Source organism: Ochotona princeps, chromosome 4, assembly GCF_030435755.1.
Source record: "Ochotona princeps isolate mOchPri1 chromosome 4, mOchPri1.hap1, whole genome shotgun sequence".
Taxonomy (NCBI): Eukaryota; Metazoa; Chordata; class Mammalia; order Lagomorpha; family Ochotonidae; genus Ochotona; species Ochotona princeps.
In genome coordinates, this window is record NC_080835.1 from 26285842 (window position 1) to 26307054 (window position 21213).

At 43.6% G+C, this 21213-nt stretch overlaps 1 protein-coding gene across 3 annotated transcripts in view; it reads left to right on the top strand.

Moving 5' to 3' along the window:
- FBXO3 (F-box protein 3) overlaps window positions 1-21213 on the top strand; it is a 44481-nt gene that overhangs the window by 16330 nt on the left and 6938 nt on the right. For all 3 annotated transcript variants that reach the window (XM_004585416.4, XM_012927120.3, XM_058663182.1), the window contains exons 4-9: window positions 4357-4471; window positions 7298-7502; window positions 9133-9178; window positions 15211-15295; window positions 16355-16477; window positions 18463-18578. In XM_004585416.4, the coding sequence (XP_004585473.2) occupies window positions 4357-4471; window positions 7298-7502; window positions 9133-9178; window positions 15211-15295; window positions 16355-16477; window positions 18463-18578 (690 nt within the window). The remainder of the gene's footprint in view (window positions 1-4356; window positions 4472-7297; window positions 7503-9132; window positions 9179-15210; window positions 15296-16354; window positions 16478-18462; window positions 18579-21213) is intronic.

Below are 21213 nucleotides of genomic sequence, written 5' to 3' on the forward strand. Positions count from 1 at the left end.
GGTGTTACTTTAGTGGTAACAGCTTGATTTCATTACTCAGGGTTGAAAAAAATCTTTCCTAGGTCTATTGACTGACCAAGGCTACCTCAGTGTGCATCCATAGACTTAGACACTTGCTGTAAAGCTTGGCCAAGAGAGTTGCTCAAGCTGTTCTGCTTTTTATCCCCTGATGAGGCAGTCAACGTCCCCCGCTAACTTAGATGAGCTGGCTGTCATGTCCCCCACTGCATGTGGGCATGGTGTCTACTGCATAGGCATCAGCAACTGTGGGGGCCCAGTCTCAATACATATACTCCAAGGCCAAACCACACATCCTGTGATTTTTCCCTATGGCCAGGTTCTGAGTCTAGAGATGCCCTCTGGTTTCCCCCAACTAAACCATTCTGTCTTGGCTCCCTTGCCTGCCTCCGAATGCAGTGGCCCAATCCATGGAAGACCCTTGTCAAACACCCTCAGCTGCTCCCACCCCAGTCTGTCCCCAGACCCTATTCTTCAGGCATTCTACAGCCTGCCTGGGGTGCGGGGTGGTGGGGCTGTAGCCCAGTGTTCACACTCTCCCCACATATGTAAAAGATAAGAATAATTTTAGAAAGAATAGGCAATTACGCTGGCACACTGGAATAGTTAACACTAATGTGATATTAACCAGACCCAGAATGCTCGCCAGCTACTGGCTGCTTCTCTCTCAGCAATGTAACACCTGCTTAGGTACTAGGCAGCCTAGGCAGGTGCCTGCAGCTGAAGTACATACAGAGTTCTGGTCACCGCTTTAAACATATCGCTCCTCTGACTTCCATTGTTTCTGTTGAGAATTTCGCTGTCTTAACTGTTGTTCCCTTGAAGAGAATTATGTACTTTTTTTTCCTTGCTCTGGCTGCTTTTAAGAATTTTCTTAGTCTTTGATTTTTATCAGTTTTCCGGTTTTTATCAGTTAATTATCTTCATTAGGGCTATGGTGCTTGTTGAATTGTGATTCGGAGTTTTTGTCATTTATGGAAAATTCTGTGATGTTATCTCTTCAAACACCACTTTCACCCCGTTCTGTTTCCCCCCTCCTAGGATTCTGATGCAAGTATCTTATTCCTTATTCATTCCTTTTGTTGTTTTTAGTTCTTTCTTCAGCTTTCAACCTCTAGTTTGCTTTCAATGTATTCCTTTCTTTAATGATTTTAAAATGTATTTATTTGAAAGGCTCAGAAAGAGAGAGGCATCCCATCCACCAGTCCAGTTCTCAGATGGTCTCAGAAGTGCAGCAACAAAAACCAGGGGATGGGAACCCAGTTGAGTCTCCCACACGTGTTGCAGAAGCTCAGTTACTTAAGCATCACCAGCAGCCTGCCCAGGATCCATATGAACAGGAAACTGGAGTCAGGCGCTTGGAGTTGTATAACCTAGACAGTCTGATGTCGGCATCTGAGTTGATGTTTAGGCCTCTAGGCCAAGTGCCTGCTTGCCAGTAAATTCTTAATTTTAATTATGATATATTTTTAGTCTTAGGATTTCCATTTGATTAATTTTAAAAATTTTAAGGGTCAGCAACTGTATTAATTTTATATTTTTATTCATTTTTTGAGAGTCAGAGTGATCTCCCAGTCTGCTGATTCGCTTCCAGATTCCTGCAGTCCACATCTTCCCCGTGATCGTTAGGGGCCCAGTCTCTTCAAGTGTCACGGCCACTCACAGGGTCTGTACTAGTAGGAAGCTGCAATCGGGCCGAAGCCAAGTGCTGAACCGGGGCCTTGATATGGGCATGGGTGTCTTAACCACTAACCACCAGGCAAATACCTGCCCCTCGCTTAATGATTTTTAGTTTATTCCTAAAAGTCTCTTGTCATTTATTTTGCTGAGTATTTCAACTGTGATGGTTTTGAAATTTATGTTTACTAGAGGCCAGCGTTGACATGGTGGTCAAAGCCACGGCTTGTGATGTCAGCAACCTATATGGGTGCTGGTTTGAGTCCAGGATGCTCTACTTCCAAACCAGCTCCATTGCTAATGGCCTAGAAAAGAGCAGCAGAAGATAGCCCAAGCATTTAGACCCCTGCTGCCCCTGTGGGAGACCTGGGTGAAGCTGCTGGCTCCTGGCTTCAGCCTGGCTGAGTGCTGGTCGTTGCAGCCATCTGGGAGGTGAACCAATGGATGGAAGCTGTTTCTCTGTGTGTGTTAGTTACTCTTTCAAATAAATAATGAATTTTTAAAAAATAAAGTTTAAGTTTATTAATTTCAGTAGCTGGATATAATATGGATTTGATTCTGATTTTTGGGTTTTTTGTTTGTTTGTTTTTTTCTCTTTCTTGTTAATGAAATCTATTCTCTATATAGGCGTAGAGTTTTGGTGAAATTTTTTTGATTGATTGATTGCTAGACACAGTTTTTTAGTTTTGTGGTAGTATTTTCTCCCTGTGACTGGCTGGAGTTTTCCCAGTGGCTTGTCAATGGCTGATGTACCCTGTTTCAAGCAGGGGTTGGTGGAGTAGGAAACTGACCTTTAATCTTTGAGAGGAACAATCAATCTTTAGTTTACCCTTGTTCCTAGGACATGGCCCTAGGTTTTACCAAGTCCCTTTCTCCTTTGTGGACTCTGAACTTAACTTTTTGACCCTCCAGCCTGTGATTGTGTAATGCTTCTCTCATCTCCCCCTTGGTGATTTTCCAAAAGCCTTTAAAACAAATTGCTGTGCTCATTGTTTAGTGAGAGGTTTGGTCCAGCAACCTGGTAAGCCATTGCTGGAGGTGGATCTTTTTTTTTCTTTTGGTATTTGTGATTATTTCCTGCTTTTTAAAGCTACAATGCTTGGGCATGGTGCGGTAGCTCAGCGGCTGGAGTCCTTGCCTTGCACACACCGGGATTCCACATGGGTTCCAATTCTAATCCCAGCTGCCCTGCTTCCTATTCAGCTCCCTGTCTGTGGCCTGGGAAAGCAGTTGAGGACAGCAGAAAACCTTGGGACGCTGCACCTGCGTGGGAGACTTGAAGGAGGCTCCTGGCTCCTGGGTTCAGACTGGCACAGCTCCAGCCATTTTGGTCACTTGGGGAATGGATCATCAGATGGAGGATCTTCTTCTCTGTCTCTCCTCCTCTGTGTATCTGACTTTCCAATAAAAATGAATAAATCTTTATTTTAAAAAAAGCTGCAATAGGGCCTGGCGGCGTGGCCTAGCGGCTATAAATCCTCGCCTTGAAAGCCCCAGGATCCCATATGGGCGCCGGTTCTAATCCCGGCAGCTCCACTTCCCATCCAGCTCCCTGCTTGTGGCCTGGGAAAGCAGTCGAGGACGGCCCAAAGCTTTGGGACCCTGCACCCGCATGGGAGACCCAGAAGAGGTTCCTGGCTCCCGGCATCGGATCGGCGCATACCAGCCCGTTGCGGCTCACTTGGGGAGTGAAACATCGGATGGAAGATCTTCCTCTCTGTCTCTCCTCCTCTCTGTATATCCGGCTTTCCAATAATAATTTTAAAAAAAATCTAAAAAAAAAAAGCTGCAATACTCATGCATGGCAAATTTACAGATGTGTAAAATAGGATCTGCGTCAATAGCTTCTTCATAGCATGAATCAATCTATACCTCATGTTCTATATTTCCCATCAAGAGCACTACAGTTCCTGAGCAGTGCCACCTTAGAGAGCTTCTGGAGGGCTTTTTGCTTTTGTTTTTGAGAGGGGTATGTTTATTTGGAAGAGTTAGATTGAGAGAGATGGAGAGGGAGGAGAACACGTGCACAAGAGACACGGAGATGGAGAGACCTTTGATTTGCTGGCTGATTCCCCCAGTGACTGCTAAGGCTAGGGCTGGGCTAGGCTGAACCGAGAACCTGAACCTCCGTCCGGGTCTCCCACATGGGTGCAGGAGCCCAGGCACTTAGGCCATCTTCTGGTGCTTCGCCTCGTGCACTAGCATGGAGCTGGACCTGAAGCAGAGCCATCAGGACCCGAAGTGCTGCTCATATGAGATGCCCATGTTGCTGACTTAACTTGCTATGCCACAGTGCTAGCCACTATTTGTTGTTGTTGTTGTTGCTGTTGTTTTTGAACAAGTAAAGCAGTATGAATATAGTAGATTTAGAGAAGTGGGATCTACTCCAAGGCTTGTGTTGTGATGTGTAAGAGCTGTTATAAATCTCACTGGCCCCCACCTTCCCATGTTGACTAAGTGCTGTTGTTTTCCCTGTTGAGAGAAATTTGCTTGCTCAGGATTTCAAATTAATTTTCAATTCATCTTCCCATCTTTCAGCCATGCATTTTGGACAAACTTCACTTATTCTGAATTTGTTTCATAGGTTAGCAGGTGGCTTATGTTTCGTTTTCAGTATAAACCTGTAGTATTTCTTCATGATTTTTTTCTGTGCATCTGCAGAGGGCGCTCGAGAAGAAGATCTGGATGCGGTGGAAGCTCAGATTGGCTGCAAGCTTCCCAATGACTACCGGTGTTCCTATCGGATCCACAACGGGCAGAAGTTAGTGGTGCCTGGGTAAGGTGGTCTATGTTTATATTTAACAATGCAAGTTATCTTCAAGGATGAAAGGAAATATGTCATGTTTATATCATAACAGATTAAAGGAGTGTAGGAATTCCCTCTTCTTCTTAGCAGTCTGTAAAACAAAAATCTATAGCTTGCTTAGATTTTTCCAGAGTAAATGTCTCAGAAACTATCATTCCTATCAACACATCTTTTTTTTTTAAGATTTATTTATTTTTATTGGAAAGTTAGATATATAGAGAGGAAGAGAGACAGAGAGGAATAATATCTGTCCGACGATTCACTCCCCACAACAGCTATGCCAATCTGAAGCCAGGAACCTGAAGCTTCTTCCAGGTTTCCCATGTGGGTGCAGGGTCCCAAGGCTTTGGGCTGTCCCCGACTGCTTGCTTTCCCAGGCCACAAGCAGGGAACTGGATGGAAAGTGGGGCCACTGGGATTAGAACCGGCACCTATATGGGATCCTGGCACGTTCAAGGCGAGGACTCCAGTTACTAGGCCATCGTGCTGGCCCCAACAGGTCTTTATAGTTAAAGTTTGTGGTTCAGGGCTATAGAACCTAAGATGAATATGTGTAATTGTATGTGTGTTTTAAGATTTATCTGTTTTTATTTTAAAGGCAGGTTTAGAGAGAGAGAGATCTTCCATTCGCTGGTTCACTCATGAAGTGACTACAATGGCCGGAGATGGGCTGGCCTGAAGCCAGAAGCAAAGAGATTTCTCTGGGTCATCTGCATGGGTACAAGGACCCAAGGACCTGGATCATCCTATGCTGCTTTCCCAGGCACATTAGCAGGGAGCTGAATTGGAAGTAGCGTAGCCAGGACTCAAACCAGCACCCATGTGGGATGCCAGCACCACATGCAGAGGCCTGATCCACTACAACACTACATGCATCCAAATGTGTATATATATATATATTTTAAGATTTATTTATTTTTATTGCAAAGTCAGATATACAGAGAGGAGGAGAGGCAGAAAGATCTTCTGTCTGATGATCTACTCCCCAAGTGACCACAATGGCTGGTGCTGCCCAAAGCCTTGGGACCCTGCACCCGCGTGGGAGACCTGGAGGAGGTTCCTGGCTCCTGGCTTCAAATTGGCACAGCTCCAGCTGTTGCGGTCACTTGGGAAGTGAATCATGGGATGGAAGATCTTCCTCTCTGTCTCTCCTCCTCTCTGTATATCTGCCTTTCCAATAAAAATAAATAAATCTTTAAAAGAAAAAACCTGTATGCCTCAGATGAGTCTGCTCCTTTTGTGCTGTTGTGGAAGGAAGCAGTTTCAGGGGTACTGTGCCTGTGAAATGCTCATGAGGGTTTGCAGCTGCTCCCGCTGGGACCCCATGTTCCTTTGTGCATGGAGAAGCAGGTGAGGCTCTGTTCTGACTTCCGGAGAAGCCTCGAGGTGGTCATGGAACGATGACAGTACAAGTGAGAAATCAAAGGCCAGTGGTCTGAAATGGAATCAGCTAGGAGGAAGTGGACAAGCCTGAGTAGTGCTGGCTCTTCCTGTCAAAATGATGCTGAGACACAGCCATATTTCAAGAGCAAGAAAAGAGACCTTTCTTGAAAGCATTGAGGCAGATAGCTCATGAATTCCAACATAGGCTTTTTATCCAGTTGTGGCCCAGGCAATGAGGCTCAAGGTCGCAATCTCGCCAGGGGTCGCCAGGTTATCCTTGGTACTTGTATTGCCATCTTGTAATGGGTCGTAAGATTAATATACCACACTCAGTTCGGGTTTGTGAAAATTTGGACATATTTATGCTGTCTGTTTGGGTGAACTACAGGTCATTTTGAGATGAAGATTTCAGGGAGAATTTGCCCTTTAAACATTAAATCAGCTATATAGCAGGACAGTGGCAAATCAATAAATTGTGGCAAGAAGGTTCTTGAAAGCAATAAAATAAAGAGAATTTCTTTTTAAGAGCTTGATATTTAGCTATTTGGAAAAATACAATTTTCAGGCCCAGCGCAGTAGTGTGGCAGCTAAAGTCCTTGCCTTGCAAGCACCAGGATCCCATATGGGCGCTGTTTTGTGTCCTGGCTGCTCTACTTCCCATACAGCTTCCTGCTTGTGGCCTGGGAAAGCAGTCGAGGACGACCTGAAACTTTGGGACCCTGAAACCATGTGGTAGACCTGGAAAAAGCTCCTGGCTCCTGGCTGAGGATGGGTTCAGCTCCAGCAGTTGTGAGCAGTTGGAGAGTGAAACAGCAGATGGAAGATCTTCCTCTCTATCACTCCTTCTCTCTGTAAATCTTACTTTCCAACAAAAAATAAACAAATAAATCTTAAAGAAACGAAAAAAGAAAAAGAAAAAAAAAGTATAGTGTTGTGGGGAATTCCTGGTTAGAGGTGTCAAGCTTATCAGTACTTGCAAAGTTGTCAGCGTGAAATTGTTATTGGTCAAGTAGAAGGGCAGTGTTTTGCTTGCAGCTTCAGCTTGTTACATTTTTTTTTTTTTAAAGATTTATTCATTTTATTACAGCCAGATATATACAGAGGAGAGACAGAGAGGAAGATCTTCCGTCCAATGATTCACTCCCCAAGTGAGCCGCAACGGGCCGATGCGCTCCGATCCGAAGCCGGGAACCTGGAACCTCTTCCGGGTCTCCCACTCTGGTGCAGTGTCCCAATGCATTGGGCCGTCCTCAACTGCTTTCCCAGGCCACAAGCAGGGAGCTGGATGGGAAGTGGAGCTGCCGGGATTAGAACCGGCGCCCATATGGGATCCCGGGGCTTTCAAGGCGAGGACTTTAGCCGCTAGGCCACGCCGCCGGGCTTGTTACATTTTTGAATCTGTGTCCTCCTCAGGTTGTTGGGAAGTATGGCACTGTCCAATCACTATCGCTCTGAAGATCTGCTAGACGTCGACACAGCTGCTGGGGGCTTCCAGCAGAGACAGGGCCTTAAGTACTGCCTGCCTTTAACTTTCTGCATACACACTGGTTTGAGCCAGTACATAGCAGTTGAAGCTGCAGAGGGCCGGAACAAGAATGAAGTTTTCTATCAGTGCCCAGTAAGTAGGAGTATATTTAAATGTAGCTTTAAAATATGTTCTGTTGATTGAATAATTCATGTGTGTTAGGTATTTTCAGGGTCATAGAATGAATATAGAGCATGATGTATTTTAATTTTAGGGCTGTTTTATCTAGAGAACTAATATTCTAGCATAATGGCATAGAAAGGCAAAAAAACTATATCGCTGGATTAAAGTGGAACTGCTGTAGATACAGAAGTTAACTAATGCAAAGATATGGGTTAAAGTATTTAAGCAAACGTAATGAGCTCTTTGTTGGAGTAACTAAGTGTAATGTATGTCTCTAATAAAAGTTTCACTTTTGGAATACTTGGATCCAAGTTCTGAGTTCAATAGAAACTTTCTTAATGCTTTCCAGTAGGTGATTTAACTTGTCAGTTTTTAGGGTGTTTTTCCTTCTGGTTTTAGTAGAACCACTGAAAATATACTAGTGGCATTCATTGTTAGTTTTTGAAGATTTGTTTGCTTATTTACTTGAAAGACACAGCGAGAGCGAGAGCGAGAGCGAGAGCGAGAGAGAGAGAGAGATCTTTAATCCATTGGCTAACTCCTCAGATGGCCCTAACAAATGGAAGTCAGGAACTCCTTGTTGGTCTTCCACATGAGTGGCAGGGCCCAAGCTCTTGGACCGTCTCCCCCCATCTTCCCAGTTGCATTAACAGCAAGATGGATCAGAAGCAGAGAACACTGAAGCAGTGTTCTAACATACGCTGACGTTATAAGCAGTGGCTTGACCAAACACACCACCTTGCTGGCCCCAAAATATTCTTTTTTATGTTTTGTTTTCAGTAATTTTTCAACTGCACAGCCTCTTCATTTCTGCCTCAGTGTGATTTTTTTTATGCAAAAGAAGTAAAATAGAAGAGACTTTGCACATTTTTCCATGACATGTTACTTTGTATAACCTTTGCAAAATTCAAACAGTTTTCATAGCGTTTAATTTTTTTAAACATTGACTTTTTTTTAAAGATTTATTTTGTTTTTATTACAAAGTCAGATATAAGATTTATTTTATTTTTATTACAAAGTCAGACATACTGAGAGGAGGAGAGAGAGAGAGGAAGTGGAGCCGCCGGGATTAGAACCAGCGGCCACATGGGATCAAGGCGAGGACCTTAGCCACTAGGCCACGCTGCCGAGCCCTAAACATTGACTTTTATCTCATTTTTTCTTTTGGCCTGATGTCTCTAAAAGGTTGGTAGGATGATGTTTTAGTCTCCCCACTTACTGAAAGACAAGACTGACTTGGAATTGCTGAGGTCATTTGGTCCTGAATTATTTCTTAAGGTGGCATGTTCCATAAATTCTCATTCTAATGATTTCCTGAAGGACAATGTCCTTAGGTCACTGTCACAGTAATAGGATGCCAGGGCTATTAGTTTATTGAGAAGTGCCTGGTACTCTTTTTAGGACTTGTGTGTAGACTCTAAAAGAACTCTTCGTGTAAAAGCGCCCCTTTTATGGAAATCATTGGAGCAGAAACTGGAAGTATGAAAAATACTAGAGAATTGTTACCCTGAGGATCTTTTTATCAGCTTTGCCTAAAGGAAGATGTGAATAATAAACAATGAATACCTAATATATCAATTATGTTCCTTTTCTTGCCTAGGACCAAATGGCTCGGAATCCAGCCGCTATTGACATGTTTATCATAGGTAGGAGAAAAAAATTTTTTGATTTTCACTTCCTTCAGGTTAAAAAAAAAAATCTTTTTAGTTGGAAAACTTTTTGAGCCTCTGGCAGATTTTATACCTGATTTATAAGGCTTGCTGGTGCATGAAGTATGACAGCTGGGCTCTCAGGACAGTTCTTGTGTTTTGCTTGAATTTTGTCTGTTTGAATGAAGCCGTGTGTTTTTAGGACTCCTCTGTAGACTAGTGAAATGCACGGAATTGTCATGATCTTAACACAGATTTGTGACTTGCATTTCCCTTAATTGGATATGGCAATACATAAAGCATTTTTCTCCTTTTCCTCTTTTGCTGCTAATATTATGGTAGGTAATATGAAATCACATCAGAGACCTCTTGGGAGCGATAGTCTTCAGAGACTAAAGTTTTATTGCCTTTAAAGGGGGTATCATAGGTTTTTTGTTTTTTGGGTTTTTTTTTAAGATTTATTTTATTTTCATTACAAAGTCAGATATACTGAGAGGAGGAGAGATAGAGAGGAAGTGGAGCTGCCGGGATTAGAACCAGCAGCCACATGGGATCAAGGCGAGGACCTTAGCCACTAGGCCACGCTGCCGAGCCCGGTATCATAGGTTTATAAAAACCTTTCATTTGTACACCGTTGTTCATCTAGTTTTGTATTGCTTAGACTCTGCACACCTAATAGAAGCTTCCTGACTGTCCATTCTGCTTATGGAGGGCATTGTTGACTCGTATTTTGACCTCCCCATGTGTTAAATTTAAGGGCCCTTGCAGAGTGGGGCATCTACATGTGACTTTTCTAACAAGAACATTGATTGGGGCATCTGCTCCATAAGATGGCACACCTAGGTGGGGTTTTTTTTTTTGTTTTTTTTTTTTTTAGTAATATTTTTATTATATTTTTGACAATCTTTACATTGTTAATTAGGGTAAAAAGGTACAAGGGCTACAGGAAAGTGGGTAAGACTATTATTTCCATATTGTTTCCTTCATGTATCTGAGATAAAGGGAATATTGAGGGAGAAGACCCACCCAGTCTCCCACCCATCCCAGGTCCCAGATGTGGGGCATGCTCTGAGATCCTTGCTCAAGTGGTTTTGATAGTTCACCAGTTATGCATTGCTGCCAATCTCGCCACTCCAAACATGATGAGGTCGTTGAAGAATCCACTGATTGACATAGTCCATCATAGAGTCTCCATTTGTCCAGTATTTCGCTGCCAACATATAGCTGAGGTGGTAGATTGACTTGTTCTGTCTTCCGTCTTTTCTTGGTTAGGGTTCTGAGTCCACCATTTCGATTGGGGAGATCCCCAAAAGAAACTGAGGTGTTCCCAGACCAGATTCTTGTATGTATTTGCAAGTATAGGGCCCGGCACAGTCCATTGCCCTGATCAGCTGGTGGTTGGAATTGCTGGGTTGGTTCTGTTTTCAGTCCTGATTTCCACTGGAACCAATGGGTGTTGCAGTCCAGCCTGGTTCTGCCCAGCACACACTCGGCCCTCACATAAACCAGTGGGAGCTGCAGCCTAGTCGGAGCAACACACAGTAACCCCACCAGGCCCGCCCCCTACCCTGGTTTGCCAGTATGTATAGCAGACTGGTCCAGTCTGCCCCACATCCCATTTGGCTCTCGTACATGTCGAAGGGTATTGAAGCTTAGTTCCATCTAACCAGCTCAACTCTCCAGCCCTCACGGATGTTGAGTGCCTCTGTCTAGCCACCCAGCCCATGTCCTAGTTTTTTGTGCCCTCCCATGGGAGTGGTAACCCAAGAGGGAGAAACCCACTATTTCCCTCCCAGGTCTCTCTCACTCCCAGATTATGCACTCTCCAGTGGTTCTGTGGTTAGACTTGACAGTATTAGCCCCCAGAAGATGGCACATCTAGGATTGTAATGTACTTCAGGAAGACCCTCACCCTTACCTACTGAATTAAAACAAAACAAAAAAAAACCTTTAAATTGAGCTCTCAACTCACACTCAGCCTGACACACGTTTTTTCAGGTAAGCACCTTTAGAGGCTGTGTTGATGCCCTGTGCCTTTTCTGGCACTTGTATGTGCCATGCTCTTGGGACCTCTAACCCAGGAATGCCGCTCAGTTTAGGAACCCAGCCACCACCACCACCACCACAGCACAGGGCCAAGGTCTGACCATGCTCTGTGGCAGTAGGGTTACTCCAAGAGCAAGAGACAAAGCAAGGGCCTAAAGGACACTGAGAGGACCTAAGGTAGGAGGTTGATGGTGAGAGGAAAGGTGAGAAAGCGGGTTCCTTAAAGCTGCCTTGACAGAGCCCCAGGACTAGCAAAGATTCTGCAAATCATGGCCTCATTTTTTTTAAGCCTGCCCAACAATATAGAAATTGTATCTTTTTTTTTTAAGATTTATTTATTATGAGAAAGCAAAATTTGCAGAGACAAGGAGCGACAGAGAGATCTTATGTGTGTTGGTTCTCTCCCCAAGTGGCCACATCGGCCAGAGCTGCACTGATCCGAAGCCAGGAGCTTTTTCTGGATCTCCCATATGGGTGCAGGGTCCCAAGGCTTTGGCCATCCTCGACTGCTTTCCCCGACCATAGGCAGAGAGCTGGATGGGAAGTGGAACAGCCAAGATATGAACTGTCACCCACATGGGATTCTGGCGCATGCAAGGCAAAGACTTTAGCCACTAGGCTATCACGCCAACCACCTACCCTTTTTTTTAATTTCCTCATGATACAGTTCCATAGGCTCAGGGATTTTTCCCCTTCCAGCCTCCTCAATTATCCTCCTCTCCGCTGCACTGAACTTGTTTCCCATTTATTATGATGATGTATAGTCCTTCAGCAACAGCCATAAGTCCATCATTCTGCTTAAGTGTGTCACGACAGTGTAGGCATAGACAATGGTAGAGAGTTCAGCATCCTATTGTCAAGATGTATTTAACAGTTTCAGTGGGAGCCCTCCTTTGATTTGGGAGTAGAAGATGCTAAGGCTAAGCTTTACTCTCTTGGAATTTGGGGTAAGATGTGGGACAATGCCTCCTGGTGCTGATTTACTAATATTAGCCAAATAGAAAGCACTAATATTATTATTGTTACTACTATTAATTTAGCTTATCTATTATTAATATTAGTAACTAATATAAATAGTAATATTAATTATTGTAACATTACCTATTTTTATCTTAAGGATGTTTTGATGTATATTGTAATAAACTAAGGTATATTAAAATACATTGTACCAATTTATGCAAATATTAGAAATTAATTTTTATTTGTGTAACATTTTACTCCATAATGTACAGAAAATGATTTTTAATCAAATAAAATTTTCTTTAGAGAAATTATTAGTGCTAAAAATATAGTTGTGCCTCTTATGAATTTTAGTGACATTATTTCAATACAAAGCTCCTTAATATCTTCCTCAAAGATGATGAGTAGTCTTTGTATTTAGTAGTGTTTAATAAGTAATAGGCCAAATGCAGCATGAATAGACACTGAAAAAAAGCCAACTCTTAGATTTTATACCTTCCCTCCATTTTTTTCTATGTTTGGTTTTTGGAGAGAGACAGAGCTCCACTTCACCAGTTCCCTCCTCAGATGCCACAGCTGCAGGCGTGTGGTTACAGCTGAAGCCAGAGGTGGCGTGGGGAGCTGAGAGCTTAGTCATGGCAGGAACCCAGTGACTCAGACTGTCACTGCTGCCTCCCAGGCTCTGTGTTAGCAGGAAGCTGGAGTGTGGAACTAGAGACAGGTGTTGAACGCAGCTACCCCGGTAAGGGACGCAGACATTTTTAAATGTTAGGCCAGTATCCGCTCCACCTTCTCTCAATTGATGCTTTAAAAACTGTAAAGCTTTTTACCCTGATAGCAATCAAGTGATATCTTCTATTATTCCCCAAACAGATTAGTTGTAAGCACTATTAATTTAGCATCTGACATTCAGTGTGGCAGAGTGCAGAAGCTGGGTTCACTGAAGACAAATTATAAAGACTACATTGATCAATGTATTACCGTGCATTGGGCACTGAAATGCATTAGTAGTAACTACTCAAATCTGATATGTACAGCAGGTCACCCTAATTCATCTAAATGTTGTTATTGAGTCAAGACCACACTCTGTATTCTTCCAGTCATTGGCCCAGTCACTAGATCAGGGGGAGGAATCTGTTTTCTGCCCAAAATTATCAACAGAAAATTAGCCTGTTATTTCTTTACTGAATTTCAAGTCCTGCTTGTGGTTGCCTTGGCAGGGTTAGATAAAATGATTTCTTGGGTCTTAAAAATGTATTTGAGGGGGTCCGGCGCTGTGGCCTAGTGGCTAAAGTCCTCACCTTGAACACGCCAGGATCCCGTATAAACGCCGGTTCTAATCCCGGCAGCCCCACTTTCCATCCAGCTCCCTGCTTGTGGCCTGGGAAAGCAGTTGAGGACAGCACAGTGACTGAACTAGCTAATCTTCCACCTGCAGTGCTGTCATCCTGTATGGGTGCTAGTTCATGTCCCAACTGCTCTACTTCCAACCCAGCTTCCTGTTTATGGACTGGGAAAGCAGTGGAAAATGGTTAAAGTCCTTGGGACCCTGCAAGCCACATGGGAGACCCTGAAGAAGCTCCTAGCTCCTGGCTTCTGGCTTCAGGTCCACTCAACTCCAGCTGTTGCAGCTATTTGGGGAGTGAACTAGCAGATGGAAGATCTCTAGTTCTCCTCCCCTCAGTAAATCAACCTTTCAAACAAATTAAATAAATAAAACTTTTTAAAAATATTTGTTTTGGGGCCCAGCACAGTAACCTAGTGGCTAAAATCCTTGCCTTGCATGTGCCAGGATCCCATATGGGCACCAGTTCTAATCCTGGTAGCCCCACTTCCCATCCAGTTCCCTGCTTGTGGCCTAAAAAAGTAATCAAAGACAACCCAAAGCCTTGGGATCCTGTACCTGCACAGAAGACCCGGAAGAGGATCCTGGCTGCTATTTTCAAATCACCTCAGATCCAGCTAGTGCAGCCACTTGGGGAGTGAGTCATCAGATGGAATATCACTCCTTCTATCCTCTCTATCACTCCTCTCTGTGTATCTGACTTTCCAATAAAAATAAATCTTTTTCTAAAAAAAAGTATTTATTTTGGAAGGCAGTGTTACAGCGAGAGGGGAAGAGACAGAGATCTTCCATCCACTGGTTCATTGTCCAAATAGTCACAACAGCTAACATAGGGCCAAGCCAAGGCCAGGAGCTCCACCCGGGTCTCCCCTGTGGGTGTCAGGACTCCAAACACTTGGATCATCTTCCCCGGTAACCTGGAGCTGGATCAGTAGTGGAACATCTAGGGTGTGAACCTGCACCTGTATGAGGTGCTAGCAATTACAGGAGGTGGTTTTATGTGTTGTGACACAACACCGACCCCTCTCAGGCAGCCCCACCCCTACACTCTAACATGGGTTACTGGGCTGTTGGTAGCGGTTCTGTTCTGCTTGAGGTGGTCCTTCAGAACCTGGAGGACTGCTGTGCAGTTGAGTCTATAAAGCTGCGCAATTAGACTGCTCTGTGGCTGGCTGCATGTGAAGCACCCCATGGTGTCGTGTCCGACAGCCACACTGAGCCGAACTTTGGCCAGGATTTTGTGCGTGAGTCACGGTGCCCCTGGACCAAGGATGTCCCCTGGTCATCTGAGAATGGGTACTGATGCCATTCAGGTAGCTTCTTTCCATCCATAGCTGATATTTCCTTTTTATATATATTCTAGAAATTATACACAGAAGAATTTCTACCCTTGTAATCAGAATATCTTAAAGTTTAAAAATAAATTATGTAATAAGAAGTGTAAAGAAATACTGTGAAGGTAGTTGTTGGATTCCTTAGCAGTAGTTGAATGAGGGAAAGAGGTAAATCCCAAGGAATCAAGTGGATAGAAAAGAGACTAGAAATTGAACTGATGAAGTGGAACTTTATAAGTGTTCCTTATTTTGATATCACATCGTAAGCATGAAAATTATAATTGCTTTATGTGTACATTTAGCAGAACATGTTTGTCTTTTTCTCCCCTGTCCCTGGTTTATAGGTGCTACTTTCACAGACTGGTTTACTTCTTATGTCAACAATGTTGTATCAGGTGGCTTCCCCATCATCAGAGACCAAATTTTCAGGTAGTTCATTTGTTTAATTGAAATGATTTTCTCTCTCTTTCTCTCTCACACACATGCGCAAAGATCGTGAGATGAAGCTTCCCAAGAAAGTTAGTATCAGAACCACTCAGTTTCTTAAATGTTACTCTTTTCTTCTTACTTGAGCCAAAACACTCCAACATATAAACAGCCAGTAGTTTTCTTTTCTTGAAGAATTAAGACAGAAATCTAATTTTGGTTTGATGTTATAGCTTTGAAATAAGCAAGTGGTTTCTTTTTGAAAAAGGGAAAATCCATTTTCCAATTAATAGATTTATTATGAATAGCAAGTCAGCAACTATTAACTTCTGGTAAATACTTTTTATTATCATTACATGGAACACTCAAGTATAATAGGTAGTTTTACTACCAGAACCATTCTTTAGCACGTGTAGCTGGGTTTCCAGATGTCTCAAAAGTTGTCTTAGCTCTAAAAACTGAGATAATTTGAACAAGTCATCTAAAAGATGACCAATATTATTTAAGTAATTTTTAAGATTTTTTTAAAAAGATTTATTTATTTTTATTGGACAGGTAGATTTGCAGAGAGAAGGAGCAACAAAGATGTTCCGTGCAGTGGTTCACTCCCCAAATGGCTGCAATGGCCAGAGCTGAGCTCAGCTGAAGCCAGGAGCCTCTTCTGGATGTGCTGTATGGGTGCAGCCTTGGGAACCTGCACCCACTTAAGAAACCTGGAAGAGGCTCTTGGCTCCTGGATTTGGATTGGCTCAGCTCTGACTGTTACAGCCACTTGGGGAATGAACCAATGGATGGAAGATCTTTCTCTGTGTCTCTGCTTCTCTTTGTAAATCTGCCTTTCCAATAAAAATAAATAAATCTTTAAAAATACAAAAGAAAAAAATAAAAAAAATCTCTGTCTTCCCTGCTTCCCCCTTCCCTCTCCCCTGCCGTAACTTACTCAAATAAATAAACAAAATTTTAACCCTGCAGTAAAGTACATTATTTAGCCTTGTATTTTGAAGCCTCATGTTTTGTCTAGTTGTCGTTGACTTGAAGATCGTTATTTGTTTAATGATATAGATATATTCACGATCCAGAATGTGTAGCAACAACTGGGGATATCACAGTCTCGGTGTCTACGTCCTTCCTGCCAGAACTTAGCTCTGTGCATCCACCTCACTATTTCTTCACGTACCGAATCAGGTGAGCATTTTAAAGGGGATTACTTCTCATTTGCTAATGTGGGCATGCCCTGCGGGTGTTTCAATATTGCCCCATTTGAGCATTTTGAAAGGCAGCATATGCTGACGTTTGATGGAAGGTGGATAAGTTTTCTGTGATATATTTTTCCTAAAAGATCTTGGCTTAACATTGGTTTCTGTTATTTAAGACATATTGTATCAGGTACTACAAAAACTGAATCTCTGTTGTCATCATTGTTAAAGCTCTGTATTATTAGTGCTGTTCGGCATATAGAAGTTATCAAATTGCCTAAGATAAACAACACATTTTCAATTTCATCTTGTCTGCCTATATACAGTGAAAGATATAGAAACTATTTTTGAGTGCTTCATATAGTCAGACATGGTATCAGGCACTGAATTTGAGAAAATAAAAATGCTTTCTCTCACTTCATAAGTATAGAATTCTTACCACCAGAGATAAATTATCTAAGGGATATTTTAAAATATATTTTTCTTTATGTTTTATATGTTTATATGAATGTATTTTAAATGTTTGGGATACTTGATTTTAAAGAATATATGTAATGTGATTTACTTTATTGATTATTTTTTGTTTATTTTTATTTTTGTTTTATCTATTATAATTTATTTATTTGAAGGGGAAGGAGAAGGATCTCCATCTGTAAGTTCACTCACCAAATGCCTGCAGTACGGGGTGTGCCAGGCTACAGCCTGCCAGTGCCCTGTGTGGATGGCAGGGACCTCAGTTTGCTTGAGCCATCATCTGCCACTTCCCAGGATGCATAAGCAGGAAACTAGATTTGAAGCAGAGTACCCTGGACTTGAACCAACCCTTTAGTATGGGATGCAGGCACCTCAGGTGGTGGTTTAACCATGATGTTTTAAATGATCTTTATATATTTATTTAATTGTTTGGTTGGTTGTTTTTTTTTTTTTCCCATTTTGCTCCACAGCAGAGAGAGAAGCAGAGAGATCTTATGTTTGCTGGTTTACTTTCCAAATCCCGCAAGAGCTGGGCTGGGCAAAGTCAGGAGCCAGCCTGGGTCTCCCAGATGGGTGGCAGAGACTCAGGCCCCCATCACGTACTGCTTCCCAGGTGCACATTAGCAGGATGCTGGCTCAGAATCGGAGTAGCCAGGGCTTCCAGGATGTAGGCATCCCAAGTGGTTGCTTAATGATGGCATCAGAGTTTAGCCCTGATTGTCTTAATTTCTGTGGAAATTCTGCTTTCATGATAATAAATTTAATATACTGTAGCTTTAAAAAAAAAAAAAGATTTATTGGGCCTGGTGCTATGGCTCAGTGGCTGAATCCTCGCCTTGCATGCGCTGGGAACCCATATGGGCGCCAATTCATGTCCAGGCTGCTCCACTTCCAATTCAGCTCCCTGCTTGTGACCTGGAAAAACAGTAGAGGACAGCCCAAAGCCTTGGGACCCTGTACCTGCATGGGAGACCTGGAAGAATCTCCTGGCTCCTGGCTTTACATCGGCTCAACCATTGCAGCCACTTGGGAAGTGACCCAGTGGACAGAAGTTTCTGTCTGTAAATCTGCCTTTCCAATTAAATTGAAATGAATCTTTAAAAAAATTTTTATTTATATATTCATTTGAAAGGGAAAGTTATAAAAGAGAGAGGGAAAGAGAATCTCTCATCTCCTCACTCCCCAAATGGCTGTAACTGCCAGGGTCAGGCCAAGCTGAAGCCAGAAGCCAGGAACTCCCATTCAAGTCGTCACATGGGTGGCAAGGGCCCAAGCATTGGGGCTGTCAACTGCTGCTTTCCCAAGTGCATTAGCAGGGAGTTAGATCAGAAGTGGAGCCATTGGGATTTGAACCAGCCCTCTTTTGGGATGAAGCATAGCAGGCGGTGACCTAAACTGCTACGCCAAAGCGCCTGGCTCCTAGCAGTGTAGCCTTTAAGGAAAAAAAGAAAAAGCACAGCAGCTGAATCTGTGTCTCTGTTGTCCCCTTCCTTTCTCCAGAATTGAAATGTCGAAGGACGCACTGCCGGAGAAAGCTTGTCAGCTGGACAGTCGTTACTGGAGAATAACAAATGCCAAAGGGGACGTGGAAGAAGTTCAGGGACCTGGAGTTGTTGGTATGTATCCCAAGATGTAGGTTTCTACATCAGTTGCTCTAGCAAACTTTCAGACTTTTTAGTCCTCCTAAACATTAACTTCTCTAAAACTGTAGCAAACTCATTTATTGAAGGACTGATTTCCCTTTATTTATAGATCACCTAGGGTTTCTTGCTAGTACTGTTGTGTTCTTTAATTTTTTTTTCAACTGGTCGATTACTCATCATTATAATCTAAAGATTAAAAGGTACATAAGGGGGAGTTCTGATTCCCAGGCTGCTCCACGGGCTCCCCACCTAGGCCGATTTCACAGCCCGAGAAGAGGGACATCCGGGCAGCGCTGCCTCTGCGCCTCAAATGCCCTGGGCCAGGTTCACCTTAAACGCCCATCCTCTCTCCGCTGGCAGGTCCCCACCCATGGTCACTTCCTCAGGGCCCTGCTGTACTCCACTGCTGGGATTGGCCATACACCCTGTCCGTTCCCAGGGTTCTGGGGCCTTGACTGTGCACTTCTCCTGGGCTACTGCCCAGGTGCCACCTGCAGGCTGGGTGGGTGGGATGGGGAACAGAATACAGGGCAGGGAGCGTGGGGACATCTCCATGCTCACCTATGTCCCTGTGAACTGCAGGAATAAACACCCGGGGCTTCTGCCCCATCCCACTCGGGTTCCTGATTTCTGCCTAACATTTAATAAAACTAACAAATAAAACAAAAAACAGAGGACCACACATTATCCTGAGTTCACTGGGGACCAAAAACATCCCAGTTTGGGCCTCTGGAACTAAAATAGTTTTTTCAAGATCTGTTGAATTTTTTTTTCCCCTGACAAAATTCTTTCCAAGGTTCAGCAGAAAATCCTGTAGCAGCTGCCCACCGAAGCAACTTTAAAAAATAATAAAATATAGAAGTTTAAAAAAAAGATACATGAGGCAGAAAGAAAAAGATAATTTCTTTTCTTTTTTTTTTTTTTTTTTAAAGATTTATTTTATTTTTATTACAAAGTCAGATATACTGAGAGGAGGAGAGACAGGAAGTGGAGCTGCAGGGATCAGAACCAGTGGCCATATGGGATCAAGGCGAGGACCTTAGCCACCAGGCCAAGCCGCCGAGCCCGAAAAAGATAATTTCTTATATGTCACCTTCTAAACTTTAGAGATAAAGATAGAGAAGGGAAAACCATTTCAACTCAGTAGTTTCCCATGTGCTTTCACAACATGAATCACTCTTGACACCAGATGTGTGGGGATTTTTTTCCACACCCACTAAATAAGCAGTCTATTCCAGGGCAGCAGATACATCTGGGAGATTTCCTAATTCAGTCCAGTCCTGACATGGCCTGTCTGGAAATAGACTTAGAGCCCATGGATGCTGTCCCTGCTTCAGATCCAGCTGCCAGTCCAGGACTGGGGAACTTCCCGGCTCCTGGCTGTCAGCCAAGGTCCCTGTGACTGCCCCCCATGGCCTCCAGTACTCAGGACACCAGCCTGCTTCCATGTAGGCCTCTGTTGTCAAGGACATTCCACAGGACACAAGGAAGCAGCCAGATGAAGAAACACAAGGTACTTGAAACAGGTGACAGAAATGGAATCTTTAAAGCAGATTTATTAATTTGTATTTGAAATGCAGAGTTACAGAGAAAAGGAGAGGGAAAATAGGAGAAAGAAAACTTCCATCTACTGGTTCACTCCCTAATGGCCGCAGTGGCCAGACCTGGGTCACTCCAGAGCCAGGAGCCGGGAGCGTCATCCAGATCTCCCACATTGACTCAGGAGCCCAAGCCGTTGGTTCATCCTCTGCTGCTTTCCCAGACACAGAAGCAGGGAACTGGTTTGGAAGCAGAGCAGCCAGGACTCAAAGCAGCACCAGTATGAGATGCTAGTGCCACAGGCAGAGGCTTGGCTTGCTGCACCATGGCACTGGCCTAGAGTTGGAATTTTTTTTTTTTTTTGAAAATTTATATATTTTTGGTCCCAGCGCGATGGCCTAGTGGTTAAAGTCCTCACCTTGAACACGCCAGGATCCCATATAGGCGCCAGTTCTAATCCCGGCAGCTCCACTTCCCATCCAGCTCCCTGCTGTGGCCTGATAAAGCAGTCAAGGATGGCCCAAAGCCTTGCGACCCAGCACCCGCGTGGGAGACCTGGAGGAAGTTCCTGGCTCCCGACTTCAGCTCGGTGGAGTACCGGCCATTGCGGTCACTGGGGGAGTGAATCATTGGACAGAAGATCTTCCTCTCTGTCTCTCCCCTTCTCTGTATATCTGACTTTGAAATATAAATACATAAATCTTTTTAAAAATTTTTATTTATTTTTATTAGAAAGTCAGATTTACAAAGAGAAGGAGAAACAGAGAAAGATCTTCCATCTGCAGGTTCAGTCCCAAGTAGCCACAATAGCCGGAACTGAACTGATCCACAACTGGGTCTCCCATGCAGGTGCAGAGTCCCAAGGCATTGGGCCGTCCTCTACTGCTTTCCTAGGACACGAGCAGGGAGCTGGATGGGAAGTGGAGGAGTCAGGGCATCCGTTATGGCATCCCAGTGCATGCCAGGTGAGGACTTCAGCTGCTAGGCTACTGCATCGGACCCTACAAATGGAATTTTAAAAACAGTTTTGCTCAAAAGGCAGAACAATAAAGAGAGACTGTTGGGTTAC